The sequence below is a fragment of the Aplosporella prunicola genome (genome assembly GCF_010093885.1).
Source record: "Aplosporella prunicola CBS 121167 unplaced genomic scaffold K452scaffold_26, whole genome shotgun sequence".
NCBI lineage: Eukaryota > Fungi > Ascomycota > Dothideomycetes > Botryosphaeriales > Aplosporellaceae > Aplosporella > Aplosporella prunicola.
In genome coordinates this window covers 65,004-89,392 of record NW_022983554.1, presented here as the reverse complement: position 1 = coordinate 89,392, position 24,389 = coordinate 65,004, and the positions used below count along the sequence as shown (strand labels likewise).

General features: G+C 53.0%; 10 protein-coding genes across 10 annotated transcripts; 3 read left to right on the top strand and 7 right to left on the bottom strand.

Annotated features, from left to right (window-relative positions):
* Positions 1 to 133: 133 nt before the first annotated feature.
* K452DRAFT_311981 (uncharacterized protein) lies at positions 134 to 1,111 on the bottom strand (the record flags this gene model as incomplete). Its single annotated transcript, XM_033543490.1, has 1 exon — positions 134 to 1,111. The coding sequence occupies one exon, from the start codon at positions 1,109 to 1,111 to the stop codon at positions 134 to 136; it is 978 nt and encodes a 325-aa protein (XP_033393557.1).
* A 231-nt stretch (positions 1,112 to 1,342) lies between these two features.
* Positions 1,343 to 1,789, bottom strand: K452DRAFT_301572 (uncharacterized protein; the record flags this gene model as incomplete). The annotated part of the gene is made up of 1 exon (XM_033542463.1): positions 1,343 to 1,789. The coding sequence occupies one exon, from the start codon at positions 1,787 to 1,789 to the stop codon at positions 1,343 to 1,345; it is 447 nt and encodes a 148-aa protein (XP_033393556.1).
* A 2,342-nt stretch (positions 1,790 to 4,131) lies between these two features.
* Positions 4,132 to 4,576, top strand: K452DRAFT_301570 (uncharacterized protein; the record flags this gene model as incomplete). The annotated part of the gene is made up of 2 exons (XM_033542462.1): positions 4,132 to 4,296; positions 4,352 to 4,576. The coding sequence occupies 2 exons, from the start codon at positions 4,132 to 4,134 to the stop codon at positions 4,574 to 4,576; spliced, it is 390 nt and encodes a 129-aa protein (XP_033393555.1).
* Positions 4,577 to 6,565: 1,989 nt separating this feature from the next.
* On the bottom strand, positions 6,566 to 7,260 carry K452DRAFT_311977 (uncharacterized protein; the record flags this gene model as incomplete). Its single annotated transcript, XM_033543489.1, has 3 exons — positions 6,566 to 6,883; positions 6,924 to 7,075; positions 7,128 to 7,260. 3 exons carry the CDS (start codon positions 7,258 to 7,260, stop codon positions 6,566 to 6,568), a joined length of 603 nt encoding a protein of 200 aa, XP_033393554.1.
* Positions 7,261 to 7,694: 434 nt separating this feature from the next.
* Positions 7,695 to 9,671, top strand: K452DRAFT_339482 (uncharacterized protein; the record flags this gene model as incomplete). Its single annotated transcript, XM_033545305.1, has 3 exons — positions 7,695 to 8,744; positions 8,793 to 9,167; positions 9,232 to 9,671. The coding sequence occupies 3 exons, from the start codon at positions 7,695 to 7,697 to the stop codon at positions 9,400 to 9,402; spliced, it is 1,596 nt and encodes a 531-aa protein (XP_033393553.1). The 3' UTR covers positions 9,403 to 9,671.
* Positions 9,672 to 10,614: 943 nt separating this feature from the next.
* K452DRAFT_301568 (uncharacterized protein) lies at positions 10,615 to 11,565 on the bottom strand (the record flags this gene model as incomplete). The annotated part of the gene is made up of 1 exon (XM_033542461.1): positions 10,615 to 11,565. The coding sequence occupies one exon, from the start codon at positions 11,563 to 11,565 to the stop codon at positions 10,615 to 10,617; it is 951 nt and encodes a 316-aa protein (XP_033393552.1).
* Positions 11,566 to 12,689: 1,124 nt separating this feature from the next.
* Positions 12,690 to 13,493, bottom strand: K452DRAFT_311974 (uncharacterized protein; the record flags this gene model as incomplete). The annotated part of the gene is made up of 1 exon (XM_033543488.1): positions 12,690 to 13,493. The coding sequence occupies one exon, from the start codon at positions 13,491 to 13,493 to the stop codon at positions 12,690 to 12,692; it is 804 nt and encodes a 267-aa protein (XP_033393551.1).
* A 5,631-nt stretch (positions 13,494 to 19,124) lies between these two features.
* Positions 19,125 to 20,320, top strand: K452DRAFT_339471 (uncharacterized protein; the record flags this gene model as incomplete). Its single annotated transcript, XM_033545304.1, has 2 exons — positions 19,125 to 19,178; positions 19,231 to 20,320. 2 exons carry the CDS (start codon positions 19,125 to 19,127, stop codon positions 19,942 to 19,944), a joined length of 768 nt encoding a protein of 255 aa, XP_033393550.1. The 3' UTR covers positions 19,945 to 20,320.
* Positions 20,321 to 20,428: 108 nt separating this feature from the next.
* Positions 20,429 to 21,256, bottom strand: K452DRAFT_311971 (uncharacterized protein; the record flags this gene model as incomplete). The annotated part of the gene is made up of 1 exon (XM_033543487.1): positions 20,429 to 21,256. One exon carries the CDS (start codon positions 21,254 to 21,256, stop codon positions 20,429 to 20,431), a length of 828 nt encoding a protein of 275 aa, XP_033393549.1.
* A 952-nt stretch (positions 21,257 to 22,208) lies between these two features.
* Positions 22,209 to 23,509, bottom strand: K452DRAFT_339469 (uncharacterized protein; the record flags this gene model as incomplete). Its single annotated transcript, XM_033545303.1, has 1 exon — positions 22,209 to 23,509. The coding sequence occupies exon 1, from the start codon at positions 23,472 to 23,474 to the stop codon at positions 22,209 to 22,211; it is 1,266 nt and encodes a 421-aa protein (XP_033393548.1). The 5' UTR covers positions 23,475 to 23,509.
* Positions 23,510 to 24,389: the final 880 nt, after the last annotated feature.

Here is a 24,389-nt window from a genome sequence, read left to right as displayed (position 1 = left end):
ATCTACCTCAATGATTTCGCAACAAAGGAAACAAAAGAAACCAACTGTACCCCAAAGCCCTAAAGGCAAAGAAACCAGCAACCTGCCAAAGGAGAGCCATTGAGCTCGAGAACCAGATCATGGAAAGGAGCATTCACAACCACCAACGCCAAGCCCACACGATCCAAACCAACAATCCCCAGACCATGCTGATCCAAGACTCTCGAGGCACATCAACGACGGCCGGTCTACCCCAGGGATAGTCCCACACCGGATCATTGGGATCTAGAGGTTCCACCCCGCATTCCAAGTCGAAGTCACCGCAATCCTCATCACCAGGCGGAATCTGCAATTCGGGCCCGAACCATAGCTCCTCGAACCTGGCAGGGGGCGCCGACGCTGGGTCAACAGTGAGAGGTATGGCGATGTCCGTAGACGGTCCCTGGATGTACTTGATGGCGAAGCCCGTTATCTTCGCGGGTAGACCATCATCAATCATGTTCCTCTCGCCGTATAAGCCACTTCGTCTCGTGTGGTAGTTCACCATCTTCACCAAGGTAGTCTCCGTCACCTCGCGGGGTGCAGGGTAGTCGATGCTCAAGCGTCGGTGCTTTTGACCCTTGAGATTGGTGGAGCGGTACCACCGACGGTATCTATCGTCGACAACCTCGGAGAATGGGAAGACGATGGCGTCGTAGGTAGTTCGCTTAAGTTCGAAGAGGTTACCGACTTCTAGGGCCCGGAGCTCTTCGCGATCCAGCATGCTTAGTTGTTTCTGGAAAATTACCTTCCAACCAAGGACATTGCCCTCGGTGATTATTGAGATGGTTGTAAACTTAAGGTCTACGAGAGTGTTCTCGTGCCGTGTGAGGAAGCTGAGAAGATCTGTCGCTCTGTCTATAACAAAATCGCGCAGATGGAATATCCGAAGCTTGCTTGATGTCAATTCTCTGAGCATGGTGGAGATAACCTTGGGGCCGAACGCAGTTCTTGGTCCAGCACTGAGACGAAGATCCTCAAGGACCTGTGAGGTTAAGATGACGTTCGTCAAGAGCGAGGCAGCTTCGTCCTGAGACCGGCTAGGGAACCCATCTTCTGAAAGTGTAAGGCTCAACGTCTTAAGGTGCGACATCGATTGACCGAGCGACTGGTTCAGTTGTAGTGGCAAGTCGGATGCCCACAAAGCTGCTGTATCCGAGCTGATATAAAAAGAGTCGAAAGGAGCTATGTCGATTTTTTCGAGTTTGGCCCTGGAGACCGCCACGCCGTGCAACACAGATTGAACAAGCTCTGTTAACGTCTTGCTCTGGAGGTGTTCGAGATGTCGGCCCGGTAGCTGGTAGCCGGTGCTGTTGTGGCTTTCTTATCCGAATTCTTCCTGGTCTTCCTCCGGTTCAACCCAACTGAAGCGCTCCATCTGCCGAAAACATTTCATGAAGTTGTCGTAATAACCGATGCAAAGTGCCGACAGGTTCGGGAAACGTCCCACAGACTGAGTGATGCTACCATATTCAAGACAGTGGAAGCACACTCTCATGGCAATGAAGTACTTGACTTCCATCCGGGCGCGTTCAAGTTTGCTTAAGTCCGAGAGTTCGTTCACGCCTCTGTCGTTCATATTGAGATAGACCATGCCGCGCCGAGCACGAACCGCGCCTTCGACAATCCTTTCGTACCAGTCGAATGCCGCATGCTCTAGTTTGCGGCACATGGTGCGGAGATGTACCATATCGGACGTGTCAAGGTACTTGAAGATGTCATCCAGTATCTCGTTCGGCAAACCCCACAACGTAGGCGTTGCCGCAGACATAGTTGTCGTATAAGGATTGTACTCGTGTGTGGGGATAAGACTTGTTGATATATTGTCGAACAGACCGCAAGTTAAGAAGAAGTTGGCGAACGACGAGCTCGGAGACGCCCTCAGGTACGCGGTAAAAAGGAGGGAGTAGTTGTGTGCGTAAGAAAGGCACACGGGCGGGGATATTTATAATATTAGCCATGACATAACATCCAAAACGAACGAGTGCGCGGGCCCGACGCCGATGAAAACGCACACGGAAAGCTCCGGCCATCCAGGGGAGTTAATATCAGCGTCGTTGCTAAGCAACCATTCATTCACCCGCGCCATGATGACCTTCCAATGCGGAATGGCTCTGGCGCTGGCTGCTGCACAGTTAACATATCATGACGTGGGTTTTTATAGCCGATGATAGGCAGCTTGTCAAGCAACGCTTGATTTTGTGGGAGCCATAGCAACCGGCAATTGCCAAAGGAAACATTGGGTCACTCGCCTCACTAGGGGCAGCACTAATTGATAGTTTTTAGGGCAATGTCGGCATCAAACAACGTCAAAGCTGGCATTCTAGTACTTGACGTCAGCTGTTCAATCTCAATTGGGTAACGATGCGTGATGATTGGAAATGAAATCATATAAACATGGGAACACGTGCATTATGTCCATAAATACTCTTTGCGCCTTAGCGTCCCCAGAATTTAGTGAACAAGATGATAGTTTCTCTTACAGGGGCTGATTCCACGAGTTGCTGCCAAAAGTGTATGCCTGTTAACATGTTTTCCCCAAAGAAGGCAAAGACAGGCGGTCTTGTGTCCGCTCGTTCTCTTCAGTAGGAATCTTTTTGCAACAGACCATTTACTGTTTGGCGCTAGGCAATGTTGAAAGTCTGCGCCGATGAATGCAGTTTCCTCCACTTCGACCTTTTCTGCAATTCCTAGCTCTTTTGTAGTTAGGGGCTTGCCAACATGCAGTCCGTAGAGCATTTCCTGTCATCTTTCACAGTATTACCATTGAGAAATTCGAATGGCAAAAGAGCCCGTGCCCAGTGGTTGACCATTCAATGCTGTACATATCCGGGAAAGATGTTAGCATAGGCATAATATCCGGAAACGGCCAGCAAGTACACTATAAGGTCAAAGACATACGATGTTTTTATTGTCTAGCGGTTCGATCGGCAGCATTAGAGGGCTATTTATGACTGATAATGGGGAAGAGTAGCTCTTAGGCATTATTGAGGCTAGGTGATACCGCTCTACAGGCTGCGGTTCACTCATACGTACTCTTTCACAGGCGCTAACCCTTTTCGGAGAGGCCGCGCCTTGTCTTCAGCAGCACTCCCCGTACCCCAACACCTTCATCTGCCGCCAACGCACCCACACGCTCACCCACATCCGTACCATTAACCGTACCTACAACGACAACCTTAAGCCCACCACAATGTAAGCCCTCCGCCCCCATTCGTACTAAACACACACTAATCTGAAACCTCCGTGCAGGCCCACCCGCGCCGCTGCCATCAAGAGCTGGTGGCAGAATCAGCACGCCCGCTCCCGCATCACCGCCATCCACATCGAGCTGGGCCACCTGCAGCACGTGAAGGAGTACCAGCGCAAGCAGGCCGAAATGGACCATATCTGCGCGATGGAGGAGGGCTTCGCGGAGGTTATGGCACTGATTGAGAAGGTATGTTTCCATTTACTATATCGTCTTGAAGCACTGTTCGTGATGTTGGAGTGGTGCTTATTGTGCGTAGATTAAGGCGGACTCGGTGGCGTAGAAGAAGGGCGAGGCGGAGGAGAAGAAGGCCGCCGAGTAGGCGGAGTAGGTATAGTGTTACGGGGGGAGTGAGTGAGGGAAGGGGGTAAATGAAGACGAATTGCGTGTCCTGATGAACGTGCACAGTGAATTTCTGCAGGTGATATGTGTTGATACGAATATTGTTTGCTACATGCTGTTTCAGAGACATTACTGCTAGCTTGAGCTGCATGTAATGTATTTGAGATATGTTTGCTCAACATCCATTTTGGTAGCAATTGGAAAGTAGACACATGGATATTTAAAACGCTTCTCAACCGTCTACACAGACATGCCATATTACAATTGCACTACGTAAATATGTATAGGCGCATACACCAAGAGAAGAGGCGCGACCGCCATTGAGAACCCACCCCAAAGCTCGACCACAGGCGGAAGTTGGTACTGCGGCGGCACGTGATAACCCCTCGCTTAGTTCATACTAGCGTTGTCCGTAGAGTCTTTTTCCTTCCCCGACAGACCACCTCTCACTTCTCTTACGCCAATCTCTCTGCAGACAGACGCCTGCTCACCTAAAGCTGCTGCCTCCGAGTCCTGACACCATGAACGGCAACCAAGTCAACACGACTCTTATCAACCGGACCCCTCCCCCTAGGAAGGGTCTTAACTATTACATCGCCTACTACTCTCTCGCCATTATCTGCTATATTGTTGTGACGATTGGCTACTTGATCTGCGTTTCCGAGGATCCTACTTTCTCGGACAAGGTAACATTACACTTTTACTTTCCGACCTCCCAATCCTTTACTAACTTGGCACTAGATGCTCACAATCGTCTTCTCGGTCTCGACGTTGGTTGTGACGATAGGCGTCGCTTTTTTCACCTACGCCTCCCGTCGCGATTGCGCCTATCACCTCCATACCTGCCGCTTCAGGGCCAAGGCCGCAACCAACAACGTCAAGGGCGCCGTGAAGGACTTCTTAATTCGCTGTCGCTTCCCAACTTACAAGCGCCCTCGGGCCGGCTCACAGAACGGTGCCGCTTAGCGCAACGTCGCTGGGACATTGCCAACTAACACTTACCCTGAGCGTGTCTTTGAACCTCGCTTGCACGTCGTCACCATCCATGATGTTGCAGATGTCTAGCAAGTGAGGCTGGGCTTACAACTGGACGACACCAAATACATCGCGCATCCACAACCTTGCAATTTGTGCACTTACGACTTCACGATCAAGACACGATGCAGGAAACCCATGGATGATGGGTCATTGGAGGATCTGGGAGGTGATTGAGAGACATTGGGGTTCGGTCTACTGGGCACACATGGTATTGGAATTCTTAGTCAACGGCGACTACTTTATGGCCTCACTCGTTGGATATCCGTCGTTATGAATTGTCAGCCAGGATCACTCCGATAACTCTCGTTTTTTCAGCCTTATTACAGTCAGTTGTTACACTACAGCCTTACCCCTTACACCACACGTTTATCCACTGCAAGGGAATAAGGATCTTAAAGAGAAAACGTGTTCGTTTAGATAGCAGCATATATACCTCCATAGGTAGTAGTAATTTAGGAGGACAAGCGGCGTCCAATTCCTCGCGCCCAGCTTCACATATTTTTATTTTTTTTATTGTCTGTAAGTTATGCATGGTTTCTGTTATGTGCTTTGTGTGGGTTGTGTTCTTTAGGGTTTTGTACTCGCTTTGAGAGAAATGAGGCTGGTATGCGAATGCGTGGTGAGGATGGGGATGGTGCTGTAGGTATGGCTTTGGGTGATGGGTGATGGGTCTTTGAGATAGATGGTGGTGAGGTGGGATGGCTGTGGAATTGTGGAATTGTTGAATAGTTGTTGGAGGCGGGAGGGGGAGGGAAGCGGTGTCGGTCGCTCGCGGGCGGGTGAGCGAGTGCGGCGTAGCGGGACTTGGAAGTGCCTACTGCCTACTTGGTTTGATGCGTTCACTAACAGGCCTGAGTGATGGGCGAGAGCGCGCGCGGCAACCTAAAAAGACCTCGAGCACCGTCTTCCTGCCACTTCCTTTACGCCTGTCGAGTACTTGTACCTCTAAATAACTGTAAACACCTACAGCCCCAGCACAAGCAGTAAGCACTACCGAGCAAATTCGCCGTACCTAGTATCTATTTTCTCGCCTATAGATATCAAACCCGTGAGACTAGCTTTCGTCTTTAAATTTTTGGTCGGGTTTAAACGATATAGAGAAGCGAACATCAGAATCATAATATTTTTGCCGTGTTCGCCGTTTTAGGAATTGTTGGGGTTTGGTGGGCGGTGGTGGGTGGTCGAGTCTGGGCTGGGGAAGGGGAGGGCGGGGGGGTGTTTTTTAGGTTGGTTTTTAGAGTGCTTTTTCACGACCGCGTGCCAGTATGGATTGTGCTTGCTGCGGGCTGCAGTTTGGGGCCCGTTTCTTATGGTATGGTGGTATTGTTCTTCTAAATGGAATGCTCTTGCTAATGCATTTGCGGAGTTCCTGCCAGCTGGGCTGGGTAACGCTGGGCAGGCTGTGCGTGTGGTTTGTAGTTTGCCTGGACCTTGAGTCTAGGACGGCCGAATAGCGTGCAGCTTCATAGAATGTAGTAATCTCTAATATTCTTGCATCGTCGTCAAATACAAAGCTTGCTTTTCCTTGTATATACATTATTATCAACCCATTACACTCTCTGCTCCCCGTCGATCGCCGCAGCCTGCTGCCCTTCGCATTTCCGCTACATATGCAGTTAATATGTTTCCCTCACGAATAGAGTTTTAAGTCTTCGTTTCGATTCCAGCAATACGTACGCATTTCTGCCCAGCCGTTTGTATGCTGAAATGGCGCTTAGTGAGACTATGAGACGGTGATGTACAAACTAATCTACTAACTAATCCTTTAATCCTCGATCCAAGCAGGCGATGCCGTCGCTAGTGGGCAGGCATGCGGAGTCTGCCCAACAGCGCAATTCTAATAAGCACAGAAGTCTACATATACTCCTCCCCTTCCTTTCTCCCTTAGCACAGGGCCGTCCGTCTCTCAACGGCACCTTAGCGCGTTGCTGTATTTACGTGTATTCTATAGCTGAGCAGAAGCTCAGGGTCTGAGAGTATTTGTGAGACCTCTGTAGCGGCGCTTTGGCGCTGCCGATTCTGCTTGCTGGATTTTATGGATTCTGGGTTGGATTGTCTCGCTACAATGGGTTTGTTATTTGATTTTTGAAAACTTTGAGGTCGCTGCGGCTTGAGTGGCTGGGAGAAATGCTGCTGTTGAGTATTGCGAGCGTAAAGCCAGGCAAACTGGTGGTCATTAGCTTTGTTGGTTGGAATAGGTGTGTACCGCCTTTGTTCTAGTAAGATTTTTGGGTACTGGTTTTTGTTGTAAGCGTTTTCGCGAAGAAGTCCTCACAATCATAGTTTTCCAGATCCATGTCGATATTTGCAAATGATTTGACCCTGGGTTTGTAGGGTCGGGTGCTGGTGGCATATGATAGATGCGTGTGGTGCTTGCACCGGCGTAGAGCATGGAGAGAGATCGCCTGACGGATCTTTGCTCTTTTCCTGAATAAGTATTATATAAGCTCCTACAGATGATTTGTGGAATAGCTATTACCGGGAAGCAGCCCTAAAGGCTCATGACCACGGCCAAGATTCCCCATGAGCCGGGGCTGAATGTTGGGGAGCTCCTTGCATGGCCAGGGACGTGGCTGTGTTGGCAACCCGTAGACGCTAACCGCTTTTGTCATGGGAGCTGCCTGTTCTTGCAGTCTTGCCCTCGACCTTTCCTTTTTAACCACCTCTCCCTCTGCCGACTTCTCAGCATCTAACAACACCTTCCTCCGCCCGCTTTACAGTGCAGCGAGCTTGCGCCTGACACGGTATCTCTGAGCTATCTCTTTGCGGTACCAACTACAAGCTCCAGCAGTGTCTTTGATTGCCAGAGCATCTACTCTCGCACCTACAGCTCCGGCGTGTTCTTGACGCGATCATACACGACAACTCTACCCACTCCGTGCGCTGGCGTGTGTCTCAGGCTTTCCACTCACAGACTCTCAAGTTACAAATGTAATGACCCCCGACCCTAATTCAAGCTGAAGATTATCCTTTTCTAATTTAACGGTCGGAGGTCGCTGCCAAGCATCATAGTCAACCGTAGGCTTTATTATACAACAACATCGCAATGGCTCCTGCAACGCCTAACCTGGCCTACATGCCAGAGGAAATTCTTTGCAAAATCACAGCGAACTTTGGCCCCACCGAGTATGACTTAGATCGCCTAATGGCTCATCGGACACTCCCACCAGCCTCATTCCTACCTCTTCGTCAGGTCTGCAAGACCATGGACACGCATCTTTTCGACCGCTTCGTCGCCTACGTCAAGCAAATACTCATACATGCCAGGCCGCACAGGTTGGATGTCTCCTACTCGCCCCGCGGCTTGCGCAGTCTTCACGCTATACTAAGTTTCGAACCTCTCCGCGGACACTTCCAAGCGGTCATTACGAGCATCGTTTTCCTGGCCGACAAGCCTGCCTACTTGCAACTCTCCAATCCTCCGAAAGGGTACCATGAGGATCTGAAGGAATACAACGACATGATTGAGTCCAATGAAGACCTGAAGTTCGTGGAATACATTCTTGGTCAGCTCACTAGCGTGAAGAACCTCTACGTCTCGACAGGGGTCGTTAAGAGTCAACACAAGGATGCTCTTGATAAGGATTTCTTGGACAGTTTCATGCCGTACAAGAAAATCCTTATGAGGCCGGAAGGCCCTGACGTGTTCGATCTTCCGGGATTACCCCTTCAGCGCGTGCAAACCGCTGGAATGTCGCGAGCAGCCAAGGCCGTAATGAACGGTCTTGCGAAATCGACCATATCGCTTCAAGACCTCGAAATCCAAGGCATCGGACCGGTTGCCAAGAGGAAAAACACGGGGACAGCTACGTTGTGGAGCTTGGATCCGCCAACACCCCTTGTCTCGGCCTTTGCCCAACTGAATTCGCTCACGCTCCAAATTTCCGACAACGAACTCGTCGCGGAGCCTGAAAAGTGGCAAGGCTCTACTCCCGAGACGAAGTCGCCGCTCTTGGGCTTGCTCAACGCAGCTCCATGCTTGTCAGAGCTCACTCTCACGGCAAGTAGTTTCAGCTGCTTCGCGCCAGCCATCCTACGCCGGTTCCTTCTCGAGTACACCGGTCCGCTCCTCCGTTTCATCGGGCTCTATGACTGGGTCATCGAAGACGCGCAGGACTTGCAGGCATTCCTGATCAGACACTAGGTTTCCCTAAGCGCCGTCCACATGTCAACAATTAGCCTTTGCAAATCCGGACCAGGCAGTGCCTGGCAGCCGATACTCCACGACTTGCAGTACGAACTCGACTTGGGCGAGCTTGGTCTCCCCTCGCTCTTCGAGCTCGAACGGGATACCTACGACGCGGTCGTCTTTCCCCTGGCAGAGAACGATGTTGATGACGAGGGTGTCAATGAAGACGAGAACGGATATGCCTTGTATATTTTTAATGACGCACGCACGCTCCTATGGTATGAAAGTAACGAGTCCTCGGCCGGAGGCGATGAACGCAGCTTGCTCAAGGACCGCCCCTCAATCGCATTCAACACGGTCAAAGCCAGATATGGAGAGCCAAGCATGATTGTGAGTAGCTTCCTGCCGTATATCTGCCCGCCCAACAGCCTTTCCAAGTACTAACTCGTAGTAGCACCATCATCTGCCCACCAAGGTCGCTGGCTTTGCAGAGAAGTTCCTGGGCAGCCAGCGCCCTGCGCGCTTCACTCACTACTCGGAGAGCTGGCCGTTTGATGATATCAAGATGGGCACGCGCTGGGAGGAGCTTTGGATTGGGATGGACGGACATGGCGATGCTTACTAGGCTAGAGGGCACATTGAAAGCGCCTCCGGCTCACAGGCTTCTTTCTTTTGTTTCAGCGGGCTTTGGGTTTCCTTGCTGCTCTCCGCATAGGTCGGTTTCAGGACAATGAGCAAGGGCTTGTCCGAGGACCTACGTCCGTGGGACAATACGGCAGGCAAAGGGAACAGCTCCAGCGATGATTCTGGCTTGTTTAATAGTTTCTTACCTCCTGTGAAACACTCAGAAGCTCACAAGGTTTTTCAGAAAATCCATCACGGCTTTCAAAATCCTCACCACCCACTGGTACAACGCAACAAAGACGTCGTTAAACACGATTTTATATCTACACTATAAACTAATGCCCTTCTAAAGTATCAGGTTCCACAGCAGCATACGAAACGTTGTCCTGAACCCAATTATCGACGCTATAACCTAGAAATATCTTTCTACAAACATCCCAAGCAAGCCTTTACAATACAAACCAAAGAATAATCAAAAAATGATTTAGATTCCGTAATTACCACAAAGAATAATAAAAAGAAAGTGGTGTTTCGCAACTTACCTAAAACTAAGATGGCTACTAAAGCCAGTGGCAAAGGTATACAATAAATAGGTAAAGAATACCGTAGCTAGGAAGACGCGGTATGGATTTTAGCTTGTTTATTTAAATTTTTTAGATGGCGGCTGTATCATCATCAGGCTGTACATAGGGGAGGAAGCTGCTGGCGGTTATAACTGCGGGGTAGGTTAAGACGCAAGAATTAACAGGGACCTAGATTAGTAGTATTTCCGAGTTTATTACGTTGCATTGTGTGCTTGCGGAGCTGCATGGTAGAAAAGAAGAAGCAGAATTACTTGCAACAAAAGACTCTCTTTATCGGGCCCAGTGTACGCCCGAAGCCCGGAGTCTGCGGCGGGCGGGTAGAGTGGTGGAGCTAGCTAGAAAGAACAAAGGAAAAAGGAAAAAGAAAACGGAACAAAGGAAAAGGAAAACCGGAAAGGGGAAGATGTGCAGGGAATTAGGGGAAGAAAGCCGCTTTGTTGCTGAAGGCCGCTAAAAGAAACACAGAGGCAGCGGCAAGCTACGAGCGCTTGCGCTTCAACACCCCCGACGCCTTCCTCCAAGACCCATAAGTCGGGAGCAATGGATCCCTACGGATCCAGCCTTGACGCTGTCGCGGCCTATTACTGTCAGAAAGTGTCCACGGCCATCCACACTCAGAATAACTTACCCTACTCCTCGCGCTTGCGCAGCCTCAAGCGGATCTTGAAGCCCGACTTCTGCTCCTTGTCGACATATCTGTCCTGCTCGAAGTCGACGGCGGCCTCTCGCTCACGCTCTTTGGAAGCCTCCTTCTCCCTTTCCACCGTCTCCTCGGCCGCCGACGCCATACTCCTGTCCAGCGCAGCAAAGAGGTCGCGATTATCAAGGCGGACCTCGCTCAGCAAGTCGAGCTCCTCTTCGTCAACCGCGCCCCTGAGCCCCTCCCTACGCAGGCGATACAGCATCCTGCGGTCACGCTCCGAGACGTGCGGGCCCCTATCGCGTTCACGAGCAGGGTCCTCGAGCCAGGCGAGCGACGGCAGCGTCTCCCCCAGCCGCGGCAGGTACACCGGCACGTCGTGCAGCTGCCAGTACAGCGTGCAGCCGCGGATCGGGTGCGCCTCGTCCGGCGGCGAGTGCGCGAGGTTGTGGTTGTGCGGCGCGGCGCGTGGGACGGACCGGTAGTCGTGGTACTGGATGCCGGCTGCGGCGCCGGGGTCGACGATGCGCAGCTCCTCTCCGTGGAATTCTCTGGCGGGGGGAGGGGGGAAGGCCACGCCGTCGCAGTAGCGCGTCGGCGGGAGCAGGTTCGCGGTGTGGATCGTGGGGCGGCGGATGGGCGGGCCGGGCGGCGGCGAAGGCGGCCACCGCCGTGTGGTCTGCTCGTCGTCGTCGTCGTAGCAGATGCTCATGTAGGAGCCGGCGTCGCTGGGGGAGGAGCATCGCTTGGTGGATAAGGGGCCTTCCCCGAAGCTGCTGCTGCTGGTGTCGCTGAGCGACGACGAGTCCTGTTCGTGGGCGGCGGCGTGGAGGTCGAGGCGGTCCAGCTCGTCGTTGACGCTGTGCGTCGTGGAGCCAGAGGAAGGATCGGGTTGGCCGGCCTCGTATGAGGGCTGGCGGCGGAAAGAGGAACGCGACATTATGGTGGCGCGGGAGGGGATTGTTAGTTTTTTGTGGGGAAGAAGGTTCGCGGTTGTTGTTGTTGTTGTTGGTAGGTTGTTCGTTACGCAGGGTAAGAAAAAAAGGCCCCGTTGGAAGAGAAATTGCACCTTTAACTGCACCATCCCGGGTAATTATACGCCCGCACGCAGCGCCGGCATTTACCCAAGAGGCTGCATTTACAATCCCCCGAGTACACTCGTTGCAGACGTCATAGTAACATGCAATTATACGCAGCGGCAGTAGTAAGTTTGTTCCGCCTCCCTCTGCATATCTCCTCTGTGTGCTTATACGCCTACAACGTCTTGTTTTCTGTGCTATTCTTCCGTTAATGCTAGAATGTTCAAACCCGTATTGCACGTCCAGCTCAGCATGGGGATATGAGCTAGCCCGCTTCATATAGAGGTCTGTTCTTTGTGCTTGTACGCCTCTATTGTCTTGCTTTGTGTGCTCTTCTCCTATCACTGCAGGAACTTTCCAACCTATACTGTACGCCGAGACCAACAAGGGAATAAAGAGCCAGCCCGCTCCCTATAGATGTCTTTTATCCGTGGTTATGCGTCAACGTCGTCTCGCTTCATATGCCACACAGCCATGATCTCGAGAGCATTCCAATGCAGAACGTACACTGCGCTCAGCATAGGGACAAAGAGTGGCTCTTTATCATGCGTAGGCGTGGGATTGAGCATTGTACGGCGAAGATTCAAGCAGTGACTCGGTGACAAAGCGTGTGCTTTCAGGCGTTCGTAGTGATTCATTTGGCTTTGTTTCGAGCGCCTTGGGGCTGATTCATGCGGAGAGGAGGAGTGGTAAAAGATAGATGTATAAGTGGCTTTGACTATGCTGTAGACCTCTTCGTACATGCCCACAAAAAGGAACGAATACCTGTTGCCTATAACACCAGCCAGGGGTACAAAAAAACGAATCCCCACTATATATTTTCACTATGCATCCTTATACAAAAGCAGATGTACACATATGCACACATCCCATTAAAAACTCAAAATCAAACCAAATATTTCAATATCTATCTCCCAAAAACGCCCCTAACGCCTATCCAAGTCTCTACGTGCGGGAGGCAAAGGCAATAGCATAGCCTACCTCTCTAAAACATGCAATCATCGTCCTCCTCATCCTCAAGCTCCTCCTCATCGTACATCTCCGCGTACTCGTCATACTGCTGCTCAACGTCCACCGCTCTGTTAACGAAAAACGCACCCAGTTCGATCCGCAGCGGCGTCTCGCGCTGCCTGTACCGCCTCGTCGTAATGTCGTAGGTTGAGGCCTGGTGGGCGCGGAGGGGTGTCGATGTCGACGTCGTGCGGGGAGGAGAGGTGGGGCGGGCGGCGGCAGTAAGTGTGGTCTGAGGGGAGGAGGGGGGCGACGGGATGTACTCATACGCGCGGGACGCGGTCGCGCGGCCGGGGTGGATCGGGGTCGGCACGAAGCGCGCGTCCGGGACGGTGTCGGTAGTCTCGGTGCTGGACTCGGGCTCAGACTCCGGATCGCTGTCGCCGGACTCGCTCTCAGAGCTGCTGATGTCCATGTCGACCTCCTCGTCATCGGTGCCTTCACCCGCGTCGCTGCTCGAATTGCTGTCAGAGTCAGCCTCGTTAGAGCTGATCTCGGCGGCGTTGTCGCTGGTGTTGTCGCTGGTGTAGGACCTGGAAGTGCGGATGGAGTAGTACCTCATCAAGGCGGCCTCGGCAAGGGCGTGCGCCTGGGCGACGTCCTCTGTCGTGCGCATTTCGGTGTGCGGGTCTGAGAACTCGCTGTCAGTGTCGCTGGTTGTGAGGCTGAGTCTGTAGTACCTGGTAAAAGCAGTGGATGCGGCGGTTCTGGCCTCAGCGAGCGCTTGTGCAGTGCTCTGTTCTGCGTTAGCGTTCGTGTTCGCAGGGGTGGATGCCATGTTTAGGGACTGGTTACTTACGTGTCCTGCGTAGGTTGCTAATGTCAGCGTGTGGAGCTTGAGCTGGTGTACCTAGTGCCTGACTTGGTTTAACTGGTTGCTCTTGCTGCGTGTGTGCTGCGTTGGATGGGGGGCTGAATGCGGACGATTGTTGGCTGGTTTATAGTTGAGATACGATGCTTTGTTCAGCTGTTCGATGTTGGTTACAATGTATTGTTGGTGTTGTCTGGGAACAATATGTATTCGGAGAAAAGGGTTTCTTTGGGGTCGCGGGAATTTTAACATTGTTTGCACTATTTGATTTGTATGGTCAACGGTTTTAGCCATTTGACCTGCAGGTCTATGTTAGTGCTTATTCTCGTCCGTATGCATGAGCTCGCATTGCCTTGGGCTGTAAGCTTTACCAGCGGCTGCATTTTATCTTATATTGTTGTCGTCCTTTTCATTGGCACCCTGCTATGGGTCCATGATTGCTGTTCTTCTGTGCGTGCTTGCGAGTGCCTGACCCGGTGGGCCGATGGGTCTTAAGCGGTCATTGTGTGGTGTAGTCTGTCGCGGTAGTCTGATCAAGTGTTATGCTCATTCTTCTTGCTACTCTCTTAATATTGCCCTGAGAGCTTATACAGCGGCTTGGGCCGTGTCTGAAGGGACTGTTGGACATAGCAGCTCGCGTCAGCAGGTCTAAATCCCAGCGAATGCGGGTGGATGGCCTGCACCTGCGAGGCCCTCCTTCGGGCGTGCGATGAGCAGCTGGGGACAAGAAAGCTCTTGCGACAGTCGCAACTTGCAAAGTCCATAGTTCGTATATGGTCTGACTAAATGGCAGCAAGCACGACCTCGAAAGCTTCCGTAGCGCTTCCTAACTGCAGGAGATCCAGGCATAGCGACTTCCTGTCCAAGCCAGCCATTGCGGTCCACTCGACCGGAACCCGGACATGCGTTGCAGTTTGGCCGTGCCGGCCACAGGCTTCCCAAGACAAATGCTTCTCTAGATGATCCTATTGATTGTTTTGGCCGGCCCGAGGAACCCGGCCTTTGATCGATTTGCTTGTTCCACAATGCAGGCGCCAGGCACCAGCCTTATTCTATGCCCATGGCGAGACATAGCACAGAAACCACCAAAATATTGATCCCAAGCCCCAATATCTCCATTAGAGATAAAGCGCAAATTGAAAGCAACCGCACAATACGGCTCACGTGAAAGCAGGTTTGGAACGAGTATGTTGATGTACTTCAATTATCATTAAGAGAGCGATATGAAACAGCAAAGAATCCAGCAAAATATTAAGAAGCAATCGAGAATCGCAACGGCAAACAAGGCAAACATGCCATTCGACTACAAAGCCAAGCAACTCAGTGCTTTCAGAAAACCGTGTTCGCAGTAATATCATGTACCGCAATCCAAGAAAAAAAATAGCCAAAAACAAAAACCAGAGTCTGCATCGAAAACTGCTGATGTCGAATGCCTCCGTAATAAAGAGGCGGTGATCATCGTCGCAAGATGCAATTGTCGTACATTGTGAAGACTTGTTGTTGCAAAAGTGCTGCTCAGTCCCGTCGGTCTGTGGGTGCTGTGACTGGCTTTTCATCCAACACTGGTGGCACCGAGTTGACTTCATGTACTTCAGCCGGCTTTGAGATCATCCATGCGGCCATGTCGTTCAATTATTCATCGTTGCCGCGTCCGTTTCCTTTCCGTGTGTCTTGCCGTTTATATTCGTCATTCCTGTTGCGCCGTCATGTTGCTCCTCCCGATGCGCAAAACTCCCGCCCTCTGCAATCGCATGTGCACTAAGATATACAGCGCCAACCAGCCGAGGCCATGAAAACCCCGCCGTGTCAACATCCGATGCGACACCTACTGGCTCGAAGATGCCCCGTCGTCCTCCGGCGCCGGCTGCTCCTCAGACGCCGCAGTAGGCAATGGCGCGATCGCCGCCAAGTACCTGGTCGGCGACGCCATCGGCTTCCCCCGAAGACCCATAGCCACCATGTCTTCCTCAATCTCGGCCTCCTGCTCCTTCTTCGTCTTCAAGCCCTTCTTGCTGAGCTTGAGAGCAGGGAACTCCCCCTTCCTCTGCCTAAGGTGGCCTCTCGCGTTCTCGAAGGCCGAGGGAGGCAATATCCTCTCCATCCTCTGAATCTCTCTCTGGGCATATAAGAGGATTTTCTCCATGCCGCGACTGGGGTTAATTGCGCTGGCACGGGCGCGGGAGGAGAGTGTGGGAGTGGAGTTGACAGAGGTGGAGGCAGTGGGAGTAGCCTCGGTGGCTGTAGCCGCGAGTCTAGGAGAAACAGTTGATTGCGCGAACGCACGAGCACTGGTGCGCGTGCCCCGAGCGGCAGCAGTCCTCGTGACCGGTGCGGGAGTAGAGGAAGAAGTTGCCGCGGCGGCGACGGTGGGGAGAGCACTCGCTCTGCGAATGTTTCTCGCGGAGCGTCTAGGAGTTCCCGAGGTAAGGTCGCTGACTGGCTCAGGGATTGGAGCCTCTCTGGGCTCAGTCGTCTCAACATTGGTAGGCCCTTGCTGGGGGCAGACTTCGCCGTGCCGTCAGTTGGAACGGTAGTGGGCTCGACGAGGGGCGTTGCCGGAGGCGCTGCCATGGGAGTAACCATCGTTGTGGTAGCCGTTTCGACATTAGCAGGTGTAGTATCGGCAGCGGCTGTGATGGCAGCGGCAGTACGAGCTCTTCGGTCAGCTCTTGTAGAGCGTGTAGACCTGTTTATGGTAGTGGTCGGGGCCGCCTTGGGCATCTGAGCGGGAGCCTTTTTGGGCTCATGCTTCTTGTCATCGGTAGCCTTTCGCTGAGGAGAAGGCGTCTCGGCCTTTTTCAAGGGCTGCGCTATCTTCGAGGGCTTCACCATCTTCGGTCGCTGCTCTGGCTGTACAGCAGCAGGAGTTGCCATCTCGGTCTCTGTTTCGAGCTCTTGAACACGCTGAGCCTTGGCCCTCTTGTTGGGGCTACTGGTCATGTCATTCGTGTCGTCACCACCGAGCTTGCGCTTTGTAGCTGTAGGTGGCATGGAGCTTGTAGTGGCGTTGTTCTTGATTGTGGTAGGATTCGCGGCTCTCTCGTCTCCACCACGCTTCTTCGTCGACAAATAAATGGTTGTCTTAGGACCCTTCCTTGTGGCCTTTGCGCCGGTGGCAGTCTCAGCAGCGCTTGATCCCTTGGCGTGGGTTGCCTGCTTGGCCGGAGTCGGACCCGGTTCTTGGCCCTTGATCTTGAGCTTGAGTCTGGGCCCTTGCGGAGTTGGCTTGGTTAGAGCGGGAGGATCGATAGGCGGGATGTTTAGGTTGAGCTTCAACCTCGAGCCTTGAGAAGCAGGCTTTCGAGTAGATGTTTCTTGCTTGAGTTGCTTCGGCTCCGCGTGGCCGACTTGGGTGTTGCGGAATTTGAGGAAGATCTTCTCGCCTTCCTGTCTGGCCTGGGCGTTCCACACTTCACGGGGAGATTCTTGAGCAGATGTCTTTCTCACTGAAGTCTTAGCGTTAGTGCGATCACTCGCTGTCGAAATGGCGCGCGCGCCGCTGTCGATTTTGACTCGCTTGCGAGCGGGAGCTTCGGCGGATGCACTCGAGGGGCGCGAGATGTGTGAGGAAGGAGTTGTTTTTGAGGGAGGAGATGTCTGGAGATGTCAGTTTTATGTGACGGTAGTTGAAGAAGACGTTACTTACGTGGCCTTCGAACTGCGCACGAGATCTTTTATTTCCCGCGGAAGGCATGGTTGATATATATTCTCGTTTCTTATTTGTTCTAGTGTTTTCGTTTGACTGTGGGAGAAAGTCTGAGCGATTTCTGGTGGTTTCAAGACGGGCCGACGCGTCGCAGGAAATGTGCTGTTGGTGCGGTGCTACGCGTATCTTGCCACAACAAAGGATGGAGATAGAGTGAGGCGGAACCTTGAAGAAGCCGGCGTCAAAGTCTTTGAGAAAGAATCTGTTCAACAAATTCGTCAAGCGTGGCAATCTCACAGACCTTCTCGACGTCTCAGGTGTGGGGTAGAAGGAAGAAGAAGGCGGCACGCGACGGAAGAAACTATGAAGCCCGCCCTCGTGTTAACCCAGGGATGTGTTAAGATTAGCGAGCATCGTGGCAAGGCATCGATGCCCTTCACACAGGATTTGCGCCTGCATGCTACGCAGACGTGCCTTGCAGGTCACCGTAGGAGAATGACGGCTTCTGAATAAATGATTTATATACGAACGGGCAAGGAAGTTCCTGCTGGGCTGCTCTTTCTCAGGTCGTAGAAAGGTTTTATAGGACTGTTATTTGCTACGCGTCTGTCACGAGAAGGTACGCTATGCTTGTGGATTTGGGAATGCAAGTGTCGCCAATGTCATGCGCCTGCTTCCAGTATTTGCTGGGGAACAAGCCTGTCCGATGCTGGCTTCGTGATGATTCATTGCCATTTGCTACTTCAGGTGTTTCCAGTTCGTTCCAGCCTGAGAAAGCAATTTTCTATCAGCGATCTGTACCAGCAGAGGCAACATTCACACTCTGCTTAGGGCGGCTGGCAAGCAAAGATACATAATTACGTGGTCAGCATGATCTTGAGATTGTCCAGTCAAAGCTAGGAGCCAAGGCTGAATAAGAAATCGCTTTGTTTGCATGTAGACATTGCGGACCATACTGGAAAGTCCAGGAAGACTGGAGCGATGCAGGGACGAGATCCGGCTTTGATAAAGACAAGCCGATATGTATGTTGCTATGTACGGGAAACGATGTCTTGCGATTACTGCAGCGCTAGGAGCGCGATCAGAAGTGATGCTGCTACGACAAGACTCAACGTTTTGCTTGCTTGGAAGACAAGTCAAGGATGTCAACGCCTCTTCGAGAACCCTCTAAACCAGCCAAAGATATGCCGCTAAATGTGGCTGGATTGTCTCAGACCGCGTCACAAGGCAATAGGGTTGCATTATCTGAGGACATGTCAAACAAAACAAAGACCCGCAGAGGCTAGGACATAGACCTTGTCGTTCAGGCTTTCTGCTTAGTTCAAAATCTGGTACACCATTGCAGAGGACGGGATATTCAATAACAACTTTCTCCAATGCCAGCGAGATGGACTCAACTTCCAGGAATGTCATAAGCTTAGACCCACGACCTAGCATCCCATGAACCGACGGCGGCTTTGGACATGGAGGGAAGAGTATAATAGCCATGGAATCACAAGAGCGAATGCAACGATTGCGCAAGTTCTAGAAGATAAAGCATAGCAAACCATAGCACAAATCAAAAGACCATAGCAATCACTGCAGCATATCAAACTTGCCGTCTCAGCAGGCAAAGCGCCCTTCAGAGAACCGGCCAGAGGCGTCCGTAAACAAGCAAATACCCCGTCACAGGGCCGTCAAGAAGCGCGTCAAGGCAAACAGCCCGCCAAAAAGCCACGCTAACCCAAAGCAGACGCGGTCGGATCTTAGGACAAGCTCTTCCCCTCACCCTTAAAGCCTGCTCCACTCCCCAGCAACCAGCAACGCGCGCCTACAGCCTCTTCTCACGTATACAACGCCGCTTTGCCTTGCTTCCTGCGCTCTTTCGTCAAGCGTCCTCCAATTCCACTCCTCATTCGATCACAGCATCAAAACATTAAAACATCTCAACCAATCCCCGCGCGCTCACCATCATGTCCACAAACACTACCAACCAGCACAGTGCCGCCTTAAGCAACTCCGGCGACGTACGTGCCATCTCTACCCCTATTCTTCATATACATACTAACAGTTCAGCAGGAAGCTCCCGGCCCGCACAACTCCCCTTCCACGCCTAGCTCGCCCGGCTCGCCCGGCTCGCCCGCCTCGTCCACCGTCTCGTCCTCTAGCGACTCCGACGCTTTCGACCTCACCATCGACAATATCCTACGCCTACTCGCTACGCGTGCCCCTCCCGCCGCGCAGCAGCAGCAGCAGCAGGTCGCGAGCAGCGCCGCGCATGTCACACCGGCCGCGACCATCGTCCCCACCATCACATTTACCCCCGTCACGGCAGTAACCACGGGCACGAACCACCCCGTCCCTACCGCTGCGAGCACGACGTCGACAGCGCCGGCTCCAGCTCCAGCTCCGGCTCCGGCCCTCCCCCCCCTCCCGCCCCGCCCCAGTGTCAGCCCCATCACGCCGCTGATGCCGTATCTCACGCCCACGGGAGTGCACGACAGCGACAGCGACGTCGAGGATTTTTTCCTCTCGCATCATGATGACTCGCTTCCTCACCCTACCGAGGAGGGTGTGCAATACCACCATTACGACCACCACCACCACCTCTCCGCCCCCGCCTCCGCCTCGGCGCCCGCTACTACTACGGCGCACCTCGTCTACCCCCGCGCCCGCGCCACTACATCCACCCCACACGCGACGTACCCCTTCTCAGCCGCGCAGATCGCGGCCGCGCAGACGTACGTAAGGGGCGTGCTGCTAGCGCGTTTGAGGGGCTTGGTGGGTAAGTAGGGGTATACGTGCTTGCTGCTGCTATACCTAAGGGGGTAGCGTACGTAGGGTACTGCGGAGAGGTACGGGGGGATGTAGGGAGATTTAGAGTAGTACGGGGGTTTTTTGAGTTGGGGTAGGTAGTTTGGCTTTTGTTCGTGCGGGGCGAGGGATGGTGGGGTTTATAGGTTCGTTTATGCGGGTTTGCTGAGGATAAATATACGCGTAAGCTTGCCCTTCTTAAACGCTATTAAGACTTCTGCGCTTCCTCCCGCCTTGCTACTTCCTGTGCTAATATATCTCTTCTTCGTTATCTTCCGGGTCGGTGATATGCGTGCAGTATAGCCGTTAGGAGGAAGTCCGCTATCTACTCTGCGTAGGGATAGAAAGTCCTTTCCTCGGCTAAGGAAAAAGGGCGTCGGGGGTTAATATTGCTGGTGCGGACGCGGCGGGACGAAGTAATTTGTATACCGCTGCCGATTGTGCTTCTCGAGGCCGAAAGATCCTACGGGCTACTGGGCGTGCTGCTAGGCAGACAACTCCGCTCCGACGAGGGCGCAGTCCGTGCCAGCACCACCAACCCCCGGTCCCCATCCCCCGCGCCATCCACATCCGCCAAACCACGCAGCTCCCTCCTCTCCCTACCTAGCCGGAGCCCCCGCTTAACCCCCCTCCACTCCCCCTCCCTCTTAAGGTCGTTTTTCCACGCATACCAATACCTAATGCACTCACTCGTGCTCCTCCCCCCACCCACCACAGCAGCAATCCTCTCAAAATCCTTCCCCGCGTCCCCAACCGCGCGGACGAAGCGCGCGTGCTCGTCCTCAGAAAAGGTGTCTTCGGGCGGCTCGAAGGCGAAGGTCGTCAAGGCCGCGGAGGTGGGAATAAATCTATGTGGTGCGGGTAGGTTGGCCTGGATGGCGCGGATGGCGCGTTCGCGGGTGAGGGGGGAGGTGAGGGCTTGTGGGAGGAGGAGTTGCCCGGGGGGGAGGGGGGCGGTCTCGTCGTGTGCGTCTTTGGCGGCGTCTTCTTCTTCTTCGGCGGCTGTGGGTGTGGGTGTGCTGCCTGGATTTGCGGCGCCGCGCGGAGGGTGCTGTGACGGCGAGCGAGCGCTGCTGAATGCATGCTGTGGCCGTTCAGCCGCGGGTTTGGCTTTGAGGCTGCGCAGCCCGAACGCGACGCGCCGCGCGTTGTCGCTTAGGGGAGGGGAGGGCGTACGGGCCGGGGTGCGGGGAGAGGGGGTGCGGCGGCGCGTGGTGTAAATGGTGTCGTCGAGGGAGGCGGCGGTTTCGGCGTGTTTTCTTTTATTATTTTTTTGGCTGCTTGGAGGCATGGTTGCGGTTGTTGTGATGATTGTGCTGGTTCTACTGGTGGTGGTGGTGGTGTTGTCGGGCTGGCGTTGGTTGTGGGCTGAGCTGGCGTTGGATGTAGGAAAAATTTAGTATGGGTGGTTAATTGTTGGGTTGGAAAGGGTGGTGTGCTATGTTAAGAAAAGGGAATTTGGACTCGGCAATTCGTGATATCGTTTTTAGACAAAGATCTTCTTCCGCGGATAATTAGGAAAGACTTTTTATATTTTTAGTGGCGCTACTTGCTTATGTGCTTTGTTTGCTTGTTTGGCTCTTTGTGCGCGGCGTGATCTTTGTCTGTAGTCGTGTTCTGCTTTGTCTTCTGGCGTGACTATTGGAGAAATGATTGTAGTTCGGATATAGCCTGGTGGGATATAGCCTGGTGGTTCTGTACGAGTAGGTGTATGAGAGAGAAGGAGGGTTGGGGGAATGATTTTATTTGGTCGTGGTCTTGTGAGTAGACTTTTGGCACTGGGATAGGTATCTGTAACTGTAAGTTCTGTTGGAAATGGTCTTTTTAAAGGCTGAAGTGCTGTTTCATATGTAAGTTAAGATATATCTCCATGTTTGGAATATATTTTAACCCCACGAAACATGATACCTTCTCCGTGCCGGTTCGAAAAACATGGTATAAGTATTTCTGATTTAATAGTGCTCGAAAGAAGTTGTTGGTGTCTCTAGCTTCTTTCTGTAAAATATTAAATACTATCTTGTGTTTAAAGGTATCCCACAGGACTCGCAATGGCATATTCAATAGCGTATCTACAAACTCAGAACGCGCATCATATCATCAAAAGTAGCCACAGTGCGGCACAAAATCAAATTCTCAAAACCAAATCTTCATTCGATCGCGCTTTCCAAAGCGTTTTTCTATTTCAAAATGCCGTCTATAATGTACGCAAATACTTATCAGTCCGCTCTCGTTCTGCGCCAAGTCTACTCCAGCACCCCCCGACAAGCAGGACAACTCCGACTGCCATCAACCCACCTCTGCAGTTCCTCCCTGCAGAACAAATGGCCACAGTCCGTGACCACAACCCCCCCCGTCGGCACTTCCTGGCAGATAGCGCAAATCTGCTCCTCCGCATCGCCCATATCGACGTCGCTGTCTCCATCCTCGTCGACGAGCCATTTCCCGACGTCAAGAGGTGGCAGGGGCGGCGCGTCCTCGTCCTCGCGCTCCTGGACTTCGAGTTCCCACTCCCCCCACATGTCGCGGATGTCGTCGTCGGACTCGTCGTCTAAGTCGATGTCCTCGTCGTAATATCCGTATGCTACTTCTTCCTCCTCCTCGGAGTCGGAGTCGGACGACGATTCTTCTTCTTCGTCGTCGGCGCTGTCTTCGCTGACTTCGATGATGATGTCGTCCTCGTCTGAGTCGAGATGCCGGCGAGTGATGTCGTAGCCAGTGGCGAGGGGATCGTCGGCGTCGAAGAAGGTCTCCATCTCCTCGTCGGTAATGACCCTCCTCCGGCGGCGAGGCTGCGGCTCCGCAGCCGTGGCTATGTTGCTGATGCTGCGCGCGTGGCTCCGGTGGGTTTGGGATGGGGCAGCTTCCTCGGCCTCGACCTCGGCCTCCGGGCGACGGGGCGGCGCCTCGATCTCCTCTTCAATTATTATGCCGTAGCGGCGTCCGAGGTGGATTGCGCGCGCGAGAGGGATGTAGATCCAGATGCTGAGGAGGGATTCTCCGATTGGATCCCTGAAGGCCCGCTCCAGGCCAAAGAGGATGAGGAAGCAGGCGATTATTTTCCGGCCTGCGGTGAAACTTGTGGGAACGCCGTAGATTTCCAGATGGTTCTCGATGAGATACTCGAGGCGGTCGATGATGCGTGCTGCCATCGTTGTTGCATGGCTTTCAGTGATCGGCTGCAGGATGCGATCGATTGCCTCGTTGGTGGCAGCGCGATCGAGGTCGGTCTCCGTGAACTGCAGGGCTGTTTGTGGTAACTGGCGGCCTCTGGTTGGGAGCTGCCTCTCGCCCGAGATGTATGAGGGCATGGTGATCTCGTCAGGGTAGCTGGGTGGTACTTCCGTCAAAGGGCCGCTCCTCGTGCGCTCCATGAGCTGGATAATGTCGCCAACATAGGGAATGTATCTGACGGGAAGCATGTATAGTATCATCATGTATGCAAGGTTTCGGCTCCTACCCGCCGGGTGCATGAAGATGCGCGGGTAGCGGGGGATGCGTTCGAAGTCCATTGTTGATGGTATATACTTTTCGTGGAATGGATGAAAGTATACTGTTGCTCGTGGATCGGTGAGGGTTGCTCGCTGTTGTTGTAATGAGAGATGAACAGGCACTAGAAGTGATGCGCTTGGTTCTCGGTTTGAAAATTGGTGCGAGCGTTGTTGGTGAGGTTGATCCAGGAAAGTGTTGTTGTTGAAGAAGGGATTGGAGTCTTTGAATGTAGTGAAGGAGAGGAAGAACAAGGCGGTTGTTATAGGACATTTTCAGTAACCACCGCTAGCGGGGATTTCAGCGTATACTGTGTGAAGAGAGGGAGGCCGTGTGAAGATTAGAGTAATGCCTTTGCCATTTCGGAGGGTGAGCGGCCGCATGGCAGCTCCTTCCCACCGTCAACAAACACCAAGTGAAATTTCCAGAACCGCATCTTCGCAACGCCTTCTCACTCTCTCAATATGCGACCCTTCACCGCACGTCTGGAGGCGACGACCTCGTACTTATACACGCCTGTACTGACGGAGAACATGCTAGCAACTACCAGTGAGGAATCAGTGATTCAAGTCTGCCTGCCAGGAGCACCTTCTCGCCCCTGCTTGCTTGCTATCGTCACGCTGCAGGCCCTTGTTTGCCAACCTGTCTCGCCCAAAAGCGCGTTTGTCTTCACGCACACTCACCCAAACACCACGCAACGCGTCCGTGCGCTCCTGAAGTCGTTCTTAGGACAGTCTCCAGCCCTCGAGTCTCCAACTTCCGAACCTTCTCGTCTACTTTCCACTCCAAACACCAACCACCACTCGCCGACGTCGCCTTCGTCACCGAAATCCTCCATGACAGACTCAGACATGTCCGGCACGGTCATCCACACCGTCCTCTCCAACGCGGCCGCCTCTGACGCGCACTCAGCGTCCGTGTCCGCCTCGTAAGTCCTC